Below are 22,622 nucleotides of genomic sequence, written 5' to 3'. Positions count from 1 at the left end.
AAATCTAAGTAATTACCTTTTATGATTACAAATTTTTGATTTACAGAAACATGTTTTGTCAAGTATGTCCTACCTTCTTACTTTTGCCCCCATTCGCTTGATTTCCTCCTCATTTTGTTTTTGCTTATGTTCCGTTGCATGCAACTCCAATACAATTGCCATATTTCTTGGATTCTATTTTTTTAAAAGAAAAAATAAGATTTTGAAATTTACAGCTTGTTTGATAGAAAGAATTTAGAAGGAAAAGAAAAGAAGTGGAAGAAAATTTGTTACTTTTTAATGTTTGGTTCATTAAAAAAAATTAAGTAAAAGGAAATGGGAGGAATTAGAAGGAAAAACTCTTTAATAAAATTTCACTTTCCTTTCTTCCTAAAAGTGGGGGAATTTGGGAGAAAAGAGAAAATTTATACCAAACATGAAAAGTTAAGGTTTTTTTTTCCTTTCTCTTCCATTCTTTTCTTTTCTCTTCCCTTCCTTTCTCTTCTCTTCCTTTCCTTTACTAAAATGAACCAAACACACTGTTAAGGATCCTTTGTTTTAGAACCCGATGAAAGCTCTACTCAATTCCTATCAAGACTAAGATTTGGAATTGAATTTCAAATATCAAGCTCCTTAACTATTGGAGGGTTTTTAGAAATTCAGGCTTCCATTTTAGTTGTTAGTTCATTGTTATTCCTTTCGTTTTTTTTAATTGTTGCATTTTTTAGATGGTTGTTTCTTTTAAATTGCTACATTTTTCTTATTTGGATTACTTGGCCAACTATAAAGTAATACTATTATATAAACCGAGCTCTTTTTTCTCTCTAAAACCCTAGCCTTCTCTACCCCTTCTTCATCAGTTAGGGGCTGCCATGGATGATTTCATCCATGGTAAGCCCCTTTTCCACTTTTATTTTCAGTTTTTTATTTCATTTTCTTGTTTTGTTGAATAAATTAGTATCTCTTTATGAGATTTCTTCAAACCCTGTTATGGGGTTTTTATTAGTCTCTGTTGTGGAGATCTCCTTCTCCCCTATGGGAGTTGTGAGTGTAGTTTTTTTGTTTTTACATATGAGAAATTGTTCTTATTGGTTGAAGTTCGAGACTCAACATGAAAGTATTGGAATCTCGGATGCGGTTAACATTGTTCGATCAAGAATGCTCTTCCCAAACTATGTCAGAATGATAGACTTTGTCATCAATAGTTGTTTGATTCAGCAAATACAAGGGAGTTGCGTTGTATTGCTCGATTTAGTTCATTATAGTTTCTTCGAAAACGAATTTGATTTAATCTTGTTTAATCGTATCTTGTTTTTTTTTAATATCTATTGTAGATGTCGTTTGGCCTTCAATTAATGAAATTTCTCTTTCAAAAAAAAAGTAATACTATTATATATGTTTTTCTCTTTTTCCACCTAAAAGTACTACTTTTTAACTTTTTCCCATTATTTTACATTAAATAAGCCAAAAATTACCATCCTAAAAGATTGAAAGTGACATTGCCTAAATTATTATGCATACAATAATACGACAGAAAGTTGGAAAAGAAGTGGTTGCATGATTGAATCCCAATAATAGAGCGAATTGTGATTTTATTTGGTCCTCAATGTGAAGCAATGGGTAGAGCAAAGACTTTTTCAGTCAACACCACACGATAATATTAATTACACAAGTCATTGAACGCACGGGTTATAAGTCAGTTTTATAATATTCCTCATAGACGATATGATTATAAAAATATTAAATCACGATATAATATTCACCCCATAATTTTGGGCAAAACATCATAAAATCATAAAATTTAAAAATAAAAAAAAAATCTCAAAACCTAGTACAATAATATAGCAATTAAAAGTAATGAAAGAGTACAAGTTTAAATTGTATTGAGTTTTTTCCTAGCCTTTGAGGTGTTAGATACAAAATTCGCATTTAATGTCTAGATACGATTTTACTTTTACACTACATATGCAATCTTTTTTTTACCATCTTTTGTGATTTTAACGTAAGGAAAAATATAGTCAAGTGAGATCTAGTCAAATTCATATTGATATAGGTACTTTCATAATAATATCAACTTTTTTTAAAAAAAATTTACATGTAGGAAATTGAACATAGTAATAGTTATGCATTTACAAGCATTATCTAGACAAATGTGTCAAGTATTTAGAAACAAATGAAGCATACCTTTTGTGCTATTTTTCTTTTTGGTGGAACTTTTTTTCAACATTTATCTAATTATCTTCATTTTTACTATGTTCTATATTTTGTTATCCATATTTGACGTAAATCAAATAGCAACATTAAATATCTACTATAGTAGAACTGATGGTTTAAATTAAATGAAAGACTACAAAATTTTGGGGAGGTGGGAGGTGCAGAGGTGAGAGGAGGAGATAGATTGTGGACTGGTGGTTGAAGTGGAGATTGGTGAACTAGGCTTGGGACTAGGGTATTGGTCGGGTCCGTTCACGAGTACGGTCCGCGGGCTTGGGGAAATGACGAGGCAGGCTCGAGCCCGTGAGTGTCGGACCTGAAATTTCCAGATGTTGTCCACGGGCCTACGGGTTAGGCTCGTGCATATTGCGAGTCTGACCCGTGTTTTATTTTGTTTTTGGATTATTAGTAGTTTTCGACTAAAAAATAAAGAGATCGGGAGTTCGGCCCATGGGCCATATATCGTCGTGCCTGATCGGGCATTAAATAAAATTCTTGACTGTGACAAGCTCATGACCCACGTAGCAGATAACGGGCCGAGCCCCAATCATGCTTGGACCGAGCTGGCCCACGTGCCTGCTCGGCCATGTCCACCTCTACTAGTGACCTTTGCTATATGGGCTGGTTGTTGGTATGAGTTCTCCATTGTGGGTAGAACCTTTTTTGGTGCTTCGGTTTTGATGGTTTTAGACATATTGCAGATTAAACATATATTACTATTTCATATCTTACCTTTCTTATTCACTTAAAGCCACATAAAATGGTTTCAATCCCCCAATCTCAAACAAAAATAAATATTTCTTCCCTTTTTTTTAAATGTTACACTTTTTATTCTAGAAAGTTTTAAATTAGATGTTATACTTTCGTTTTGGGTAACTTCTTTGTATCTCTCTCAGTCTCTCCTATCACATTCTTACATACTCTATTAAATTCAATGTTATAACGTCTCATAGGTTGTTTTCTCTCTCTAGAATTTTCTCTCTAGAATTTTCTCCCTAGAATTTTCCCTTCTAATGGAAAATCTTATCCACCCCACTCAAGACACTCACCAATCCAGAGAAGAACAAGACCAGTTAGTAAGATCAACTAAGAAACCAAAACGAAAAATAAACCATCTGATCTTTGGCCATGCTTCGCAAGAGGACACGAAGGTTATGGAGTCAGATGATAATGAAAGGAATAAAGTTCATATGTCCCATAATATTGGTCAACCAATTCCTATGTCTTTTAAGGATCTAGTTAGAAAGGGTAATGAAAATTCCTTTTCAAAGAGTTACACCTACTTTCAGGTTGAAGAAGACGAGGCATCTGATGATGACTCTCTACCGGATGACTTTGTAGAAGACGAGCGTTGCCCAGTTATTTTGCTGACCAAGGAGGAGAAGAAAAGGATGAGGAAACCTTGGAAAAACTCCCTTATCATTATCATTAAGGGGGTGTTTGGTTCACTAGTTTTAGGTATGAGGTATGGGTTTGGAATGAACAAAACCCATACCTAGTGTTTGTTTAACTTATTTCTAAATTTTAAACCCATACTTCAAACCCATAAGGTATGGGGTTTACAAACCCATGGGGGGAGGTGGGTATGGCTCATACCTTACCTCTAGGTATAAAATAAAAGAAGATTTTTCATTCCTAAATGAAACCAAACACAAGGTATTAAGTATCAAGTTCCAAACTCATACCACCTTGGTTTTATTCCTGATTCCAAACCCATACCATTATATGAACCAAACGCCCCCTAAGATGTTTGATGGTAAAATAGGCTATATGGGGCTTATGCGCAGATTGAAGAAAAAATGGAGTATCAAAGGTGAATTGGCGCTCACTGATATTGGTTGTAACTACTATATTGCAAGATTCACTAGTGAGGCAGACTATCAATTTGTGATCACTCAAGGTCCATGGCTAATTGATGACAATTACCTCACTATCAGGAAATGGGTGCCTAACTTCGTTCCTGATGAAAACCCCATTAAATTTCTCACTGCGTGGGTGAGAATCCCTAATTTGTCAGTAGAGTACTTTGACATTAATTTTCTCAACAAAATAGGCTCAAAAATTGGCAAGGTTCTCCGAGTGGATAAAACCATTGCACAAGCAGAGAGAGGGCAATTCACCCGTATTAGTGTTGAAATTGATATTAGTAAACCACTGCTTTCCAAATTCTGGCTTAAGGGGAAGATTTGGAAAATTCAATACGAAGGTCTTAGAATGATATGTTTCAGGTGCGGGAAATTGGGTCATCAAGAGGCCGAATGTCTTACAAAAGAAGATATTGTTACTGATTCAATGTGCATACCAGAAGAACACATTCATAATGGTGAACTGGAGCATTTGAATAAGCTGACTCTTTTCACTTCCTTCCCTACTAACTTTTGATCTCTCCTCTCTTAGGAGTCCACCTGCTCTTGACTTTAGACCCCAGTTCAGAAGTTTCGGTGACGGCTGTCACCCTCAAAGAGACAGAACTCTTAGTCTCTACTGCAAATAAGTTTGCGTCTCTCCAGGAGGTTGAAGGAATGGGCGGCGAGCACGATTTGCAAGGAGAGGATGTCCCTGCTCCTGTCCTTTCATCCAAAAAGACTCATGATGAGGGCCAGGCTACCAGCCACCCTACCCCCCCGGGAACACACATCACGCAACCTTTAATCCTCCTCCCCCGATTTTTGAACCCATTGTATCCAAAAAAATCCACAATAAAAAAAACCTCCCTCTCTCTCCCGAAAAAACTGTGAAAAATGGACCCCCAAGAAGTGTACCAGTTCTCCCCGTCGTCTCCACCTCCACCTTTGTCTCCCCCTCCATCCCCCTCTCCTCCGAGAATGGTACTGGAAAGGAACTGCTCCTCAATCATGTTCAACCGTCCAGTGAGGCCGATCATGCCAATGCTGAACCCAGGGTACATAGATTATCTCCTCCCCGAGGAGGAGAGCCCTCAAATTTTCTCGGATATAAGCCTGAAGGAGGTGAAGGCACTGATCCTAAACCCGAAGCTCTGTCCCGAGACATACAAGGAATTAATCATGTATGCGAATTCCGAATTAAGGGTGCCCCACATTCCCCAATTTCAGGTGGCGGCACACCTCCCCCCATTGTTCAAGATTTTCATCAAGTGGTTTCTTCAAAGAGAGGTCGTAGTCGAGGAAGAAGACCGGTGCTTGATGATGAACTTGGGCCCTTGGTTGGACCCGGCCCCGATATTGCCGAGAGTGAGAACGGTTGTCCTCATCAACTCAATGGCGTTTCGGGAATGGCAATGAGCAACACAGATGCAATCATCCTAGCCCGGCTCCACCGGCCTATGCGCCAGTTGGGGATAACAATATCATGGGTCGAGGCAAGAGGGAGAAGAAACCCACGCGAAGCAGAGATGGCTCTTTGGCCACACCGAAGGATGTGGACTTGTCCCGAATCCGGAACCGAAGTAGATCCGTGGGCTCTAGGAAACGAGGGAATTCTACAGAGAATCCTTCACACGCCCAACTTATTTGAAGGGATGACTATCCTCTTTTGGAATGTGCGCGGCATAGGCCGGCCTTCTTTTGTTACAAACTTTCGGTTGCTCGTTAACCAGCATTCCCCGTCTATGGTGGTCTTGGTTGAAACCTGGGTGAACAAAGCTAGAACGGCGGATATTGTGGCTGGTCTGGGTATGGACTCGTGGTTCCTTGTGGAGCCGATCGGTTTTGTAGGAGGGATCCTTCTCCTGTGGAACTCGAATGTGATCGACTTCCATCCTTTAGGAGACGGGGCCCAAGGCGTGCATGGCATCGTTCAGGTACATAATATTCATACATCATTTTTATTTTCAGCTATCTATGCGAGTCCTAAGAAGCATGTTAGACAAACTTTGTGGGAAGAAATTAAAGTTTTTGCTGAGAGTGTGAGTGAGCCCTGGCTAGTAGTAGGAGACTTCAATGAGGTTACATGTCAGAGTGAGAAATTTGGGGGTAGGAAAATCTCTTTGTCTAGGGCGGCATCTTTTAACTCTACGATGAATGATTGTAACCTAATCGACCTTGGCTATAATGGACCAAAATACACTTGGACGAATAAAAGGAAAAATAACCCGATTTATGAGAGGTTAGACCGTGGGTGGGCTAATGATGAATGGATCCAATCCTTCCCGGATCATAGTGTGTGGCACCTACCTAGAATAACGTCAGACCATTGCCCCATCCTAATTAAGTTAAAAAATGAAAACCAATCGGTAGGCCCCAAGCCATTTAGGTTCGAACCAATGTGGACCCTAGATAGAGATTATCTTCAGGTGGTTAACCAGGCTTGGAATATTAACAGTATTCTGGAGGAGAAGCTAGGTAAGACTAGAAACGCACTCTCTGAGTGGAACCGTTCCCAGTTTGGAAACATATATGCCCGTAAGAGACACATATATTACCGCTAGACTCAATGGTACCCAGATCTACCTCCAAAACAATCCCTTATCAGGCTATCACCAGGACCTTGAATCTAAACTTCAATCTGAGTTAATGACTATTTTAGACCAAGAAGAACTTCTTTGGAGGACCAAGAGTAGATTAGAAAGGATGGAGGAAGGGGAGCGAAATACTAGATTTTTCAATAGGAGTGTGATAATCAAGAGGAACCGGAGTAAAATCTTTTGTTTAAGAGACGAGGTGGGTAATACGATCACGAACCCTAATGACATATCCACCCATATCCTGGGCTTCTATACCAAGCTTTACTCGTCGGAACATATAGAGTGCCATATGACTTACCGGGACCATCCATGGGACGTTTCCCAAACTGACATTAGTCAAGCCCCCGGTCATGAGGAAATCCGAAAAGCCCTGTTCAGTATGAAACCGTTGAAAGCCCCTGGGCCGGATGGTTTCCATCCGTTATTCTTCCAACACTCTTGGGACTTGGGAGATCACATGCGGAGACGTGTGCACGAATATCCGGAATTGGTTCCACCAGGGTCAGATTCCGGGGGATCTGAGTCACGCCTTAATATGCCTCATTCCCAAGCAAAAGGACCCGAAGACCATTAAGCAATTTCGTCCCATAAGCCTGTGCAACACTCTGTATAAAGTGGTCACGAAAATTGTGGTAAATAGGTTGAAAAATGTCATCCCCAGTTGGATATCCAAGAACCAGAATAGCTTCATTAAAGGTAGAGGGCCTGATATAAACCTTGTAGTCGCCTCCGAAGTTCTTCATTCGATGAACAAAAAGAAGGGGAAATAGGGGTGGTTTGCGTTAAAGATTGACCTTGAAAAAGCCTATGATCGGGTGGAATGGAGTTTTGTTAGGGAGTGCTTGTTTATGTGTGATATGAATACCCAGTCGGTTGAGTTCATTATGGATTGTGTGTCCAAGGCCTCCTCCGCAGTATTGGTTAACGGGAGGAAAACGGAAGCGTTCAACACTCTAGGGGCCTCAGACAGGGTGACCCGATGTCACCATACCTATTTAATATCTGCCTGGAGGCCCTTTCGAGATCTATCCATGAGATATGTGATAGGAAGGAATGGACCCCCTTTTGGGTTGGGAGGAAAAATGTCCCCATCTCCCATCTTCTATTTGCGGATGACCTGCTGTTGTTTGGTAGGGTGGACGATGATACAGCCTACGCTGTTAGGAACACAATGGAAACATTCTGTCGTCTCTCGGGTCAGAAAATTAATGAAATGAAAAGTAAGCTCATTTTCTCCCCGAACACTTCTACCGAGCACAAGGAGCTTTTCCAGGAAACGCTTAGAGTCCAAGAGAATGACAACCTGGGATCTTATTTGGGTCTGCCGATTTCGCATAAGAGACCGAATAGGGCGCAAGTGCAATTTGTGGTGGATAAGGTGAGGTCAAGATTGACCATGTGGAAGACCAAATATCTCTCCAAAGCGGGCCGATTATGCCTTATAAAATCAACTCTCTCTGCCATCCCGGCGTATTATATGCAAGCGACGGTCTTTCCTGCAGCAACGCATAAGGATCTGGATACAATTAGTAATAATTTCCTGTGGGGAGACACGAAAGATAGAAACAGAATTCACCTGGTCGGCAAGGAGAAGACGTTTAAACCTCTGAGATGTGGAGGTCTGGGGATTAGGGAGCAAAGCCTCATGAATAAGGTTTACATGGCTAAACTTGGGTGGAAGCTAGCGCAAGCCCCGGCCAACCTCGCCCAGGAGGTGATAAGATCAAAATACTTATCCAGAGATCAGGCTACGGAGTTCAGAAATGGGTCCACGCGATGGAAAAACGTAGGTCTAGGGTGGGATATGCTTCGGGACGATAGTTTTTGGGTCCTCGGGAATGGTGAGAGTATCAGGGTATGGGAGGATGACTGGTTAGGAGTGGGTATGCTATGTGGGTACGTGGCTGGGCCTCTTAGTAAGGAGGAGGACTCTTTGAAAGTTCGAGATTTAGTTGTTGATAGGGAGTGGAAATTTGACAAAATATCTTTTGACCTCCCCATTTGCCTCCATGACCAGATTAAAAGTATCCCTCTCCCTCTCCCCCAAGATGTTGATGACATCATCACGCCCCCACTTCGCTCATATCCAAGGATTCTCGCTGGGAGATGCCTATGCGGCAATGATACAGGTCCCTCAGGTGGACCTTGACTGGGTTTGGAAAGGGAAAGGCGAGCCCAAATCAAAGTTTTTCTTCTGGCTCCTGTGGTTAGATCGTCTTCCCCACAGAAATATGCTCACCATACGTAATATTGCGACTGATACATCCTGCCCCCGTTGTCCTGGGGGGCCGGAGAATTCCAATCATATCATCAGGGACTGTCCTCACTCTCAGGAGGTCTGGATGATATGTACTCCCCCCATACCGTGTCATCTGCCCTTCCAGGAATGGTTGCGTGCAAACAGTGAGATGGAGTTCGAGTTTAGAAACATTAGCTGGCCTGTTCTCTTTCCCTATTTATGTTTTGAACTCTGGAAGGACCGAAATGAACGCTGTTTTCGGGACGCAAAACCATCGCCAGCAAGAGTTGTTATCCATAGAGCGAGTGTGCAAGCTCGTAACCGCATCCAAGCCCTCAAAATCAGGGAACCAAAACCCCAGAACTTGTTTAATTCACTTACTTTTGCTCCGAACGCCCTCATCATTCATGTTGACGCATCCTTTGTACGAACCTCTGAGCCGATAGGAATAGGGGGGTGGTTAGGGAGCCAGATGGGTCTTGGCACCTTGGGTTTGGGAGGAGAAGCTATGCCTTAGATCCCCTAACTGCTTAACTAAGTGCCATGTATGAAGGTCTAATTATAGCCAGGGATAATCGGTTAAGGGTGGCAACCATATATTCGGATAGTTCGATCGGTGTCTCTCTTCTAAAAGACCAAGTTGACTACTCTAACAAATACACTAGAATGATTTTTTCTTGCAGAAAGCTGTGGAAGACGTTGCCGGGAGTGAAGATTGAGTACTGCAACAGGAGCTGTAATAGTGTAGCTGATGTATTAGCTAAGTATCTTCGTTTGTCGGATTATGATTGTAATGTAACTAGGCTTTTCCCCACCCCCCTAGTTATTGTATGGAACCTCTTGTGAGGGATTGTATGGACCTCTTTAAATCTTAATTTATGTTTGGGTTGCTGTGTTCACCAAAAAAAAAAAAAAAAAAAAAAAAAAAAAAAATAAGCTGACTCACAAACCAGAAGACAAGGAAGATTTTGGTTCGTGGATGCAAGTGAAGAAACCGGTGCGAAAAAGAAATCCACGCCATGATAAAAAAGCCCAGATTGTTGGGCCACCCCAGCGCGGTGGTGCCAAGGTGGTTGAGAAAGATTCTGAGAAATTGGTTCACAATAAAATTGGCGCGAACATTGCAGAGCCTGAAATTTCGGCAGGAGTTACAGAAGTGAATGGCTCAAGATTCCCAATTCTTGAAGAAAATAACGTTAACAAGTTAACTGATATTCAGGAGCAAAATTTGGAAATTATGGAAGAAGATAATTCCTTCCAAACGATGGACCTAGCAGCCAATTCTCAAGTTGTGTTAAGGAAAGAAGATCAAGTACCAACCTTTAATTTAGGAAGCCAATCCCCAATTCAGCACAAATCAAAATTAGCCAAAAATACCGCAAAATCTTTCCAAGAAAAATCTAAAACTCCCACGACCCACAAAGGCCTACCCCTGCAAGAAAAAAATTCTAACATCCCAAAAAAGCCTAGTACATGCCCTAACCTAGACCTTACTAGTGGGAGAAAAAACAAACTATTCACAGTTGAAGCTAAACACTCATGCCCTCAAACGACTAGCAAGAAGAAAAGTTTGAGGATTGCAGAATCTCCAAGTACACAACAGGATGTTTCCCGGGTCCCTGCAACGTTCGAATGTAATCAGCCTCAACATCCCATCGGAGAAGACTCTATTCATAGGCCATGGGATGGAGAGACCTTACCCATACACAACCGACCCCCTGATTCATATCCTGGAGGTGAGAATCGACTCATGGCTAGAACCAATATCGACGCCCAGGGAGTTAGTGATGACATTACTTCCCCCCAATGAGGTAGAACGTGTACTTAGACTTATTAGTCAAGCTTTTATGTCATCTCTTTCATTTATTCCTGTTTCTATGTTTGAACAACTACCAAATCTTGTTCCGGAAAATCTTGCTATAACCTGTATGGTCTGGAATGTGCAAGGAGCGGGTAATAGAAATCTTGTTTCTGCTTTAAAAGAGATTGTAAGACAACATCGTCCTACTGTTATTGCTCTTGTAGAAACGCACATGGGTGGAGGGCAGTCCTTGAATATTGCCTCATCTCTGGGCTATACTGGTCATACTAGGGTGGATGCTATGGGTTTTTCAGGTGGAATTTGGGTATATTGGAAAACTGAATTAGTTATGGTTGATCCTATTATTAAACATGAGCAACATATTACAATGGAAATCAAGAGGGTAGGGCCTATTCCATGGTATTTCTCAGCAGTATATGCAAGCCCGGACCCAACTAAACGCCAAGATCTTTGGAAGGAGCTTGAGAATTTTGCGAAAAACCACAACCTGCCGTGGCTTATTGCAGGTGACTTTAATGACACTAGATACCCCTCTGAAAGAAATAGTGCATGCATTGAAACTCAACGTCGTTCTCATAAGTTCAATGAATGGATCCATGATAAGAATTTAATTGAAGTAGAATTTTCGGGTGCAAATCACACTTGGGCGCGTGGTCTAACGCCGGAGACTCGAAAAAGTGCCCGACTTGACAGAGCTTTGTGTAATGGAGATTGGGGTTTTCGGTTTACCAATGCTAAAGTGAAACACTTACCTGCTATTCAGTCAGATCATTGCCCAATTTTTATTTCACCCAATGGTTTTGCTCCTTTGCACAACATTAATAAACCATTTAAATTCCAAGCTGCTTGGTTGAAGCACGAAAGTTTCAAAGAATTTGTTGAAAGTAAATGGGATACATCGAGGCCCTTGCTGCCTGCTCTCTCTAAACTCGCTGAAGAGTTACAAACTTGGAACAAGGAAACCTTTGGTAACATTTTCCATCAGAAGAAAACCCTTCTAGCTAGAATTGCGAGGATTCAAAAAAAATTTTCTACAAGAGTAGATAGAGGTCTCATGAAATTGGAGGCTCGTTTGAGACGCGAGCTAGATGATGTGCTTGAGCGTGAAGAAATCTTTTGGTATCAAAAATCTCGTATTGATTGGTTGAAAAATGGTGACCGCAACACATCATTTTTTCATATGAGCACCATTATTAGGAGATGGAGAAATAAAATTGACTCACTTAAAAATGATGAGGGAATTTGGCTGCAGAATTCTGATGAAATTCGTGACCATATTGTTAGCTATTTCAAAATTTTGTTCACCGCAGACAATGAGCCTGAAGCCTTTAATGTCCCTAGTGATATCTTCCCAGAGCTTTCCAGTCGTGATTGGGAGGCCTTATCCAAACCTTTTGGTAAGCTGGAAATTGATGAAGTGGTGAATAATATGGGGTCGCTTAAAGCCCCTGGGCCTGACGGGTTTCAAGCTCTTTTCTTCCAAAAACACTGGACAACGGTTGCGAAAAGTGTATATGACATGGTACTATCGGTCCTTGAAGGCAAAGGTTTTCCTGAACACCTGAATGAAACTAATATCGTTTTGCTGCCTAAAAAAAATAACCCAGAGACAGCGACTCAATTTCGTCCAATTGGATTGTGTAATGTGTCTTACAAGATTATTTCCAAAGCTCTGGTAAATCGCATTAAACCTCATCTTCCAGTTCTTATCTCAAACACTCAAGCCAGCTTTGTTCCAGGGCGGCAAATCACGGACAACATAGTGATTGTCCAGGAGGTTCTACACACGATATGCAGCGTAAACAAGGAGTTAGAGGTTTCATGGCCCTTAAAATCGATTTTGAAAAAGCATATGATCGATTGAGAAGGTCGTTTATCAGAGATACTCTAACTCAAATGAACCTGCCAATTTTATTAGTGAATGTTATCATGGAGTGCGTGACTTCTGCTTCATTGCGAGTTATCTGGAATGGAGAACCTTCTCAAAGATTTCATCCAAGCCGTGGTATACGTCAAGGTGACCCACTGTCACCTTATCTGTTTGTTATGTGCATGGAAAGACTTTATCAGACCATAGAGGAAGCAATTTTACAGAAAAGATGGAAACCAATTCGTGCTAGCAGAAATGGTCCGTTATTGTCAAATCTGTTTTTCGCAGATGATATTATATTATTTGCGGAAGCTGATGTTGATCAAGCTTCTGTAATTCATGATTGTTTAAGTCGATTTTGTGAGGCTTCAGGACAATGTGTTAGCCTCGCTAAATCTCGGGTTTTCTTTTCCAAAAATGTTAATGCTCAAACACAAGAAAATATTGCAGCGGCCTTAGCAATGGAGTCCACCTCAGATTTGGGTATGTACTTGGGAATGCCAACTCTCACTAGTAGAGTGACTAAAGAAACATTTAGTCATTTGTGTGAAAAAATTGATAGGAGACTTGCGGGATGGAAGACTAAATATCTCTCATTGGCTGGGAGAATGACGTTGGCAAAATCTACGTTGTCAACTCTAGCTAATTATTCAATGCAGTCTGCAAAAATTCCTCGTAATGTTTGCGAGGAAATTGATAGAAAAACAAGGAAGTTCATTTGGGGTGGAGATGAAGACAGGAGGAAAACTCATTTGCTCTCTTGGGAAACTCTTCAAAAGCCAAGACAACATGGAGGTATTGGGATCCGCTCTGCGCAACAAGCTAATGGTGCGTTCCTAACCAAACTCGGCTGGCGAGTTCTTTCTGAGCCCAATGCATTGTGGTCACGGGTTATAAGAGCTAAGTACTGCAAGGGTCGCTGTGATATAGATATGTTCACTAGCAAATCTGGGGCTTCAAATGTTTGGAGGGGAATAACAGAGAATTCTAGGCTCCTTTGTGAAGGTTTAAAAATGGCAGTGGGTAATGGACGTTCAACGCTTTTTTGGAATCATGCTTGGGCGATTGATAAACCTCTTTCCAATCATGTTTTGCAGCCTATTCCACCGGAGTTAGCTGGGGCTACAGTAGATGAAATGTGGGATCACTCTACAGGCTGGAAATGGGATACTATTGCCCCTTTTCTGCACCAAGACACGCTGAAATTAATTCAAGCATTCGAGTTAAAAAATGACCCTGAGATGGCTGACCTCGTGTACTGGAAGGACGCTAAGCAAGGTAAATTTTCTATTCGATCCGCCTTTAGTCTAATGCGTCATGACAGTGACACTCTTGATGAGAAGTGTTGGAAAGCAATATGGAATGCACCGGTTCAGCAACGTATTCGCGCATTCATGTGGGTTGCTTGCCATGACCGTGTTCTTGGCAATCTGAACCGTTACAAACGTCGCATGACAGATGAGCCGAAGTGTTATATTTGTGGTGCTGATGAAGAATCCACGTTACACATTTTAAGAGATTGTCCCGCTGCACGCCTTGTGTGGCGCAAAATAGGTGGTCCTGCTCATTCTTTGTCCTTTTTCAATTATGGTCTCAAAGAATGGATTGAATCAAATGTGAGTAATGTGAGTTCTAACATGGATGATCACTGGAATACTATGTTTGGTGTGACTTTATGGTGGATTTGGAGGTGGAGAAATTGCTTTGTGTTTGATAGAAGGCAAGAGATTCCTATTGACTATGGAGCGTTCATTCAAGTTCGGTATAATGAAGCTAGGAGAGGGTGGGAAGAAGCTGGATCGCAGCAACCAGAATCGAGCACCAAAGTCCAGAAATTCGTGGCTTGGCATACCCCCCTAGTGACTGGTATGTACTGAATAGTGATGGTGCAGCAAAGGGATCACCTGGTGCGGCCGGTGGAGGAGCGTTAATTAGAGATTGCATTGGAAAATTTGTTTCAGGCTTCTCTGCCAACTTCGGACACTGCGTTGCACTCAAAGCTGAGATTATGGCACTTCGTAAAGGGATCGAGCTGGCACGAGAACTTCGCATCCACAAGCTCGAGGTTCAACTTGACAGTTTAACTTGTGTTCAAATGCTCAATAAGAATGCACCAATTGCTGGAAATTATGTACATGACATAATGGTATGTCGTGAGCTGCTCGCCAAGTCGGACTGGGAAGTGAAGGTAGTTCATGTATATCGTGAAGCAAACCGCGCGGCGGATTGGTTAGCCAATAAGGGAGTCGCTCAAGAAAACATAATGTCCTTCATTGATTTAATTCCTATTGGTCTAGCTCGTATTTTAGATGAGGATATCCAAGGGGTGGCCTTTCCACGCCTTGTTCCTCCCTAATGTTTGTTGTTTAGTCTGCTTTTTTGTTGTTTGGTTTTCTTTCTTTTGCTACGTTTCTTTCTCCTTTTGATGTAGCTCTTTTTGAATCAAAAAAACATTCTTACATACTCTCTCTGTTCCAAAAACATTGCTACATTTTGACCGTTGACACTATTTACTTGGTAACTTTGACTGTCATTTAGTTGATATACATAAGAAAAACCATAGTCATGTTGGATCTTATTTGATTCGTCTCGATTAGTATTTTCCAAATATATAATTTTTATATTTTTTTTCATATATGTAACTCAAGATATTGGTATTTGAAGTTGCATCTCATAAACTGTGAAAAAGTAAATGTAGCAACATTTTTGTGACAAAGGGAGTAGGTGATACGACCCTTTTGTTTTCTTTGTCTCTATCTCTCTCCTCTGCGAAAATTACCTAGAAGTCCGTGATTTTGAAAGTGTAACATCTAAAAAAACAAAAATCATTAGAAAAAACGGTCTAATTTTAACATAAATTAGATGAACTCAATAATGAATTTTCTTACAAGTCCATTCTGTTTCACTATAACCCAACATTATCCTAGTCATCCCTTCTCTTCTCCTTTTATTTCTTGATTCTCAAACTACAATAGATAATTTCAAAAACGTAACACGATAGTCTTACTGAACGTATTAAAGTAGTCACCAAACGGGTTAAAGAATGTCATTACTGAATAGATTAAATTTGTCACGAAATAAATTAAATTGGTTCCTTAATAGATTAAAATAGTCACTATATTAAAAAAAGGTAGAATGTTCCCTTCTTAATATTGGACTTGGGTCGTGCCTAATTTTAAGTTAAAAGTAGACAGTCTCTTATAAGACATCAACTGTTAAAAAAATGGAGGAAGTACAAATACAATTTTCATTAAAGAAATTTTTTTGGGAAATTTCCTCAGGTACCCCTGAGGTTTGACGTAATTCCCAAATTACCCCTCACATTTGGGGAATTCCTCAGATACCCCCGAGGTTTGTGTTTGTGCTCAAAATACCCTTACTCTTGACGGAACCCTAACGCCGTTAACTTTTTTTTCTCTCTTTCTTCAGTTTCTCTCCTTCCTCTCACCCTCCTCTATGGATGAACCTCCAAGCTTTCTCTCTCCTCCCACTATCCCCCACCATCCTCCAAACTTTCCCCATTTTTCTCGCAGCCCCTGCCTCGGCCGCCGCTCGCCGGAGCTTCGCCGTCCACCAGCATCCTCGTACTCTCTCTCTTTCGTCGCACTCTCTCTCTTTCGTCGCACTCTCTCTCTCGCTCCTCTCCTTCTCTAAAAACCTCTGACCCCTCATCAATGGTGGACGAATCCCACCTCCCTCTCGTCACCACGACCTCATCAAATTCCACGAAGCACCCACCACGGGCCCACTTGCGCGAACCAGCCAGCATGCCCACCACTGCCCCACTTGCGCGAACCACCCACCAACGGCCACACTCACGCAAACACCCAACCACCCACCTCCCTCCCTCTCGCATACCACCACCAATTCAATTCGAATGGGTTTAATTCGAAATTTCCCCAATTTAATTGCAAAATATGGGTTTCTCGAATTAGAGTTTTGATTGCTCGAATAATCTAGGTTTAATTCGAATTTGATTGCAAAAATGTTGCTCGAAAATTTGGATTTCTAGTCGAAATTGGGGTTTTGTTTTCCCAGCTGCAGTGGTGGCTCGCGTTAGAGAGGTGGTGGCTCGCGTTGGGTGGGTGGTGGCTCGCGTTGGGTGGTGGGCTGGGTAAGGGTGGGTGGTTGAGTGAGGAGGCAGGAGATGGTTTGGTGGGGTAAGGGTGGGTGGGTGGTTGGTGGGGGATGGTGGGAGGAGAGGGAAAGCTTGGAGGTTCATCCATGGAGGAGGGTGAGAGGAAGGAGAGAAACTGAAGAAAGATAGAAAAAAAAGTTAACGGCGTTAGGATTCCGTCAAGAGTAAGGGTATTTTGAGCACAAACACAAACCTCGGGGGTATTTGAGGAATTCCCCAAATGTGAGGGGTAATTTGGGAATTACGTCAAACCTCAGGGGTACCTGAGGAAATTTCCCAAATTTTTTCAATTTAAAAAAAAGGAAAAAAATGTGTACAAGTGTGGAGAATAATTGTGTTAACCTAATAAGGTTAACCCTGGTATTCAATATATATAGTGTTTACAATATAAGATCTAAGACTACGAAAAATCCCTTATATCCTTTTACATACAATATTACTCTAATACACCCCTTCAATCATCACGGGATGAAACAACGGATAGATTGGAACGGTGTTTAATAAACAAGTCAGTAAATAGGCCCTTACTAAAAATATCAGCAATCTGAGACTGAGTAGGAAATGTCGAACAATAAGGCTTCCCTTTACAACCATTTTACGAACAAAATAATAATCAACATCAGTATGTTTGCTACGATCATGATGAATTGGGTTAGCAGTGAGATAAGTATAGCAGAGACACTATCACAACACACGATCACATGTCGTCGAAGGAAAAATGGTCGATATTAGCAAGAAGTTGGCGGAGCCAAATTGTTCTTGTAGCTGTGTATGCAACTGTTCTATAGTCAGCTTCAGTGGAGGTTTTAGACACAATGGGTTGATTATTCGAGTGCCAGGAAATCAAATTTTTCCCAAGAAAAACAACATAACCATTAGTAGAACGACGAGTGTGAGGACAACCTGCCCAATCTGCATCAGAATAGGCAATAACAACAGTAGAAGAAGTGCTGCTAAGTAATACAAGATCAAAATCCAACGTGCCCTGCAGATATCTAAAAATTCTTTTCATATATAGCATGAAGGTGAGTAATACGAGGAGCATGTATATAAACTGAGACACCATATTAACAGCATAAGCAACATTTGGACGTGTCATAGTTAAGTACTGCAATGAACCAACCAAACTACGATAATATGTGGGATCAAGAAGGAGGTCTCCGTCAAGAATAAACAATGTAACTCTAGAGACAACAGGTGTGCGCACTGGTTTAACAGTATGAAGATGGAATTTACGGAGTAAATAAGAGATATACTTATTTTGAGGCAAAAATAAACCAGATGGAGTACGCACAGCCTGAACACCTAAGAAATAATGAAGAGCCCCTAAATCCTTTATAGCAAACTGAGAAGAAAGAACAACGATGAATTTTGTAACAAGTTCAGTACTACTAACAGTGAGAAGAATGTCATCGACATATAAGAGAAGATTGAAGAGATGACCATGAAATTTGAGAGTTAACATGGAAGTGTCACAACTGTCGCACTTGAAACCAATAGATAAGAGAAAATTGTTGAAATGACAGAACCAAGCTCGAGGAGCTTGTTTCAAATTATGAATGGACTTACGAAGACGACAAATATGAGTTGGTTTAAACGGATGAACGAAACTCGGAGGTTGTCGCATATAAGCTTCTTCATGAAAAAACCCATGAAGAAAAGCATTTTTGACATCTAATTAACTAATAGACCATTTAAGACAAACAACAATGGTAAGAACTTAGTGAACAATAGTAGGCAATACCTACCTGATGGTGATTGCCAAATACAACAATTCTGGCTTTAAACTGCTCCACAGAACCATTAGAATTGTACTTAATCCGATAAATGCACTTACATTCAAGTAAATTCTTGTCATAGTTGCAAGGTATCAATTTCCATGTATCATTGTTAATTAACGCCATATATTCATCAAACATAGCTTGACGCCAACTAGAGAATAACCTAGCTCTCAACTTCTAAATCTAAATTTTAATAAAAGAATGAATGACTATAAAATAATACGAGTAATATTTTAAGTTATAATGAAAGACTATATAAAATATAGATAGTCATTGTATATTTCTGAGAAACTCGATGATCATTAACGTAAAATAATTGACTTAAATTTATAAACGAGTAGTATTAGCACGTCTAGTTTGCGTCTACTAGCTACGTACACTATTAATTTTAGGGATATTCCATTTGGTACTATTGTACTTTTGGCTTTTCCATTTGGTACCACTATTTTTCAGATATTCTACATGGTACCACTATAATTTAAATTTATTCTCTATTGTAGCATTCAACTAAGTAAAGTGTTAATTTAAGTTAGAATATGCTAGAGTTTTACTTCGATTTACATGTTTTAATTTGCGTTAAGGTTTTAGTAATTCTTTGAGTCGTTAAGGTCAAAGTTGAGGTCATATTTGACATAAAAAGACATAGAATATTATGATCATTTTTATGAAAATTTTGACTGAAAAATAGAGCTTTAAGGGTTAAAACGACACCCTAAAATCTTAATTTATTAAATTTTTGCAACTGCAAATAGAAACATGCAAACTCAAACAAAATCGTATTCTTATTCAACCATTAACTAACAATTTACTTGAAAAAATGGTATGATAAAGATTAATATTAAATTATAGTGGTATCATGTGGAAGTTTAAAATAACAGTGGTACCAATTGGAAAAGCCAAAAATTCAATGGTACCAAATGGAATATCCCTTAATTTTATAATGCGATCGAATGAAATTAATTAGCATCTTCCTGAAATTTTATACTCGTATAATTATTAAGTTTTAATTTAGGGTCGTTTCCAGCTATGTTTACTGCAGAATTGGTAAAAAATAATAACGAGCTGACCTTACAAGTTATAGTACTGGAATTCTGGAAAGACATTATAAATAGAGAAGATGTGTATGGAAAGCCAACAGTGAGTCTTCAATACTAATCATTTGTCAAAGTAAGGTTTTTATTTTTTGAGAGGTGATATTTGTAAAAGTAGTTGATTATCATTTACCAGAATGGCGTGCCTCAAAAATCTGAAGTTATTAGTTTGTGTGATACTGCTCATTTTCATGGTATCAGGTAACGATACTTAAAAAAACCCTAGCCTCTCCTCTCCTTTTCTCTCTCTAAAACCCTAGCCTCCCTTACCCCTTCTTCATCAATTAAGGGGCTGCCATGGATGTTTTCATCCATGGTAAGCCCTTTTTCCCTTTTATTTTCAGTTTTTAGTTCATTTTCTTGTTTTGTTCAATAAATTAGTATCTCTTTATGAGATTTTCTCAAACCCTTTTATGGGGTTTTTAGTTTCTGTTTTGGAAATCTCCTTCTCCTCTATGGGAGTTGTGAGTATGGTTCTTTTGTTTTTAGGTATGAGAAATTATTCTCATTGGTTGAAGTTCGAGACTCAACATGAAGAATTAGGGTTTCACAACTTCTGTAAAATTATGGAAGACTATTGGAGTACGTTCATCCCAAAATTTCCGCATCTGCAGATCGTATGCCGAACCAGAGCGAACTCACAGATTGCATTGCTTCAGATGAAGATTTTTATTAAGGCAAAATTAAGTCAAATCTACGATGTTTACATTTCTAGGGTGATATGTATTTCTATTAGAATTTTATGTTTTTCAGAAATGACTTGTAAGTGTCGTTTGGCGAAATATTAATGAAATCCCTTTTCTTTCAAAAAAAAAAAAGGTAACGATACTTTATACCTTCTTTTAATATAGTGTTATTATTATTGTTGTTTCAAGATTGGAAAGGAGAGTATCTTATATATGATCGGAATCTCGTACAAGTTAACCCAATATAGCTACCCAAGCAAGATCATGTTAAAGTTGTGGGAGTATGGGAGTATAATGGAGTATATGATCGGAATCTTGTACAAGTTAACCCAATACTAATCATTTGTCAAAGTAAGGTTAAAGAATGTCTATAGTGAGAATTGATCCCACAACCCTACCACTAAACTAAAGTATTATTTCGTCTATTTGGTACTACAGCAATATATATTATTAGCTAAAAGATAGAGTAAAACACTATTATCGGGACTCTAACCATCCGTTTAATTATGTTTTTGGTTGAGTTGATCCTTTAACATGGTATAAGAGCTCGGGTTGTGAGTCTCTTCTAAACTGGAGGGGTGGATGAGATTTGAACATATGAACTTTATGTCACGCTCGTTCTGATACTATGTCAAAGGACGAACTCAATTTAAGCTGGTGGTTGGAGTCCTAAAAATAGATTTATACTCTATCACTTAGAGACTACTTTCAATATGCATTGAATAATATATTTTTTGGATGATAAAGGATAACAGATCGATTGATCTATACAAATATATTAATAGGCGTGCGAAAACAAGAAACTGTACTACGTGACGCTCTCCCTAGGGAGTTTTAGTTCATGTAATCCATGTACAATAAAAAAAATTAAGAAATTGCATAGTACAGGGTTTGATCCCAAGACCTCAAGTACATATACTAAATTTTAACCAATAGGCTAAGTTGTATTTAACGTTATTATCATAAAGCATTATATTAATAAATGATTTTTTTTCTTACCCGGGGCATAATCCGGGCCTAATAACTAGTTAATTTATAAAATGCATAAATTGTGTATATTTAGCTTCAAATTTTCCCTAAAAAAAAAAAAAATTAGCTTCAAGTTTTCTCTCAAAAAAAATATTTAGCTTCAAGTAATGCTTAAAATTAAATATTGTACCTTGTAATTTTGCAGATTTAGCATCAGGGCAGTGGTGCACCGTGAAAGGTTATGAATGCAATGCTAGTACATATCCATGCTGCCCTGGAACAGTATGTAGCGGGGTAATTTCTGGTTTCTGTTGTGCTCCTGTATGGTGGGGACATGACTGCTCCCACTAACCAGTAACCAATGACACAACACAAGTGCGTTATTGTGTGTGTGAACATGTGGTTGATATTTGCTATGCCTATCAGCCTATATTATACTACCTCTGTTTTTTTTAGTTGCAATGATTAGACATTTTCTACTCACACTTTATGTATAATCGTTGCAACTAAAAAAAATAGAGGTAGTAGTAATATTTACGTTTTAGTTGGAAGTAGGCACGTCGCCAAATAATAACTCCTCCATATGGAGGAGTATGTACTATGTAATATGTGTATGATTGAATGATGGTCCTTCGTCTGACTATCACATTATCTTTGTTGTTGTTTTTTTTGCCGAAAATCTTTGTTGTTCAATATGGATGTATTATCAATATTGTCTATGTCATGAATATATATTGAGAACTATGGGATATGTTTGTACTATATATGGATTTTTTAAATGTTTTTTCTGAACTTTTGATTTATTTGATGTTGTTTTCATCCTTAATAACAGGAAAATGTTTGAATAATTCTTAAAGTTGTCAACCCTCTTAGACAACAATAGTTATCTTAATGAAATAAGATACCAAAATGAAGAATACTTTTACAAAAGCGCCTAATTAATGAACCACAAGTTTCAAAACGACGAAGTTATTAAAAAATCTCCCTAAACTTTGAAAGCAAACCATGTTTTCCTTTTTCTCTCTATCAATATTTTAGTATACTTTCTATATTAATTCTCCTCTCTTTCGTACATAGAAATTAATTAATGTCACGCTAATCTCATTGTAAAGCTCAACTCATCTTCTCTCGACTCATATCCTCAATCTCGACTCATAGACTAATAGGTGTAATGTATAAAAACCAAAAATATTTCCACATTGTTTGTGTGTAAGAGCGACTTTATTTAATATTTAATAAATAAATAAAATCGTAGGCCATTTTTTTTTATAATGTTAAATATTATTATAAAATATTCATTAAGACGAATCAAACATGTTTCACTTAATTGTAATTTTTTTATATATTAAAAAGAATTTAAAATTTTCATTTAGTGTCAAAATTTCAAGT

At 39.1% G+C, this 22,622-nt stretch overlaps 1 protein-coding gene and 1 long non-coding RNA gene across 2 annotated transcripts; one reads left to right on the top strand and one right to left on the bottom strand.

The window, feature by feature from the left end:
* Window positions 1-17,403: 17,403 nt before the first annotated feature.
* Window positions 17,404-18,610, bottom strand: LOC109135310 (uncharacterized mitochondrial protein AtMg00810-like). Its single transcript, XM_048648098.1, has 2 exons — window positions 18,455-18,610; window positions 17,404-18,192 (listed from the first exon to the last, which is right to left on the bottom strand). Exons 1-2 carry the CDS (start codon window positions 18,608-18,610, stop codon window positions 17,404-17,406), a joined length of 945 nt encoding a protein of 314 aa, XP_048504055.1.
* Window positions 18,611-19,537: 927 nt separating this feature from the next.
* On the top strand, window positions 19,538-21,995 carry LOC125499524 (uncharacterized). The gene is made up of 2 exons (XR_007276396.1): window positions 19,538-19,779; window positions 21,439-21,995. It is a non-coding gene; the product is annotated as an uncharacterized LOC125499524 (long non-coding RNA).
* The last annotated feature ends 627 nt before the right edge of the window (window positions 21,996-22,622 follow it).

Source organism: Beta vulgaris, chromosome 1, assembly GCF_026745355.1.
Source record: "Beta vulgaris subsp. vulgaris cultivar EL10 chromosome 1, EL10.2, whole genome shotgun sequence".
Taxonomy (NCBI): domain Eukaryota; kingdom Viridiplantae; phylum Streptophyta; class Magnoliopsida; order Caryophyllales; family Amaranthaceae; genus Beta; species Beta vulgaris.
This window is presented reverse-complemented; position numbering and strand designations above follow the sequence as displayed.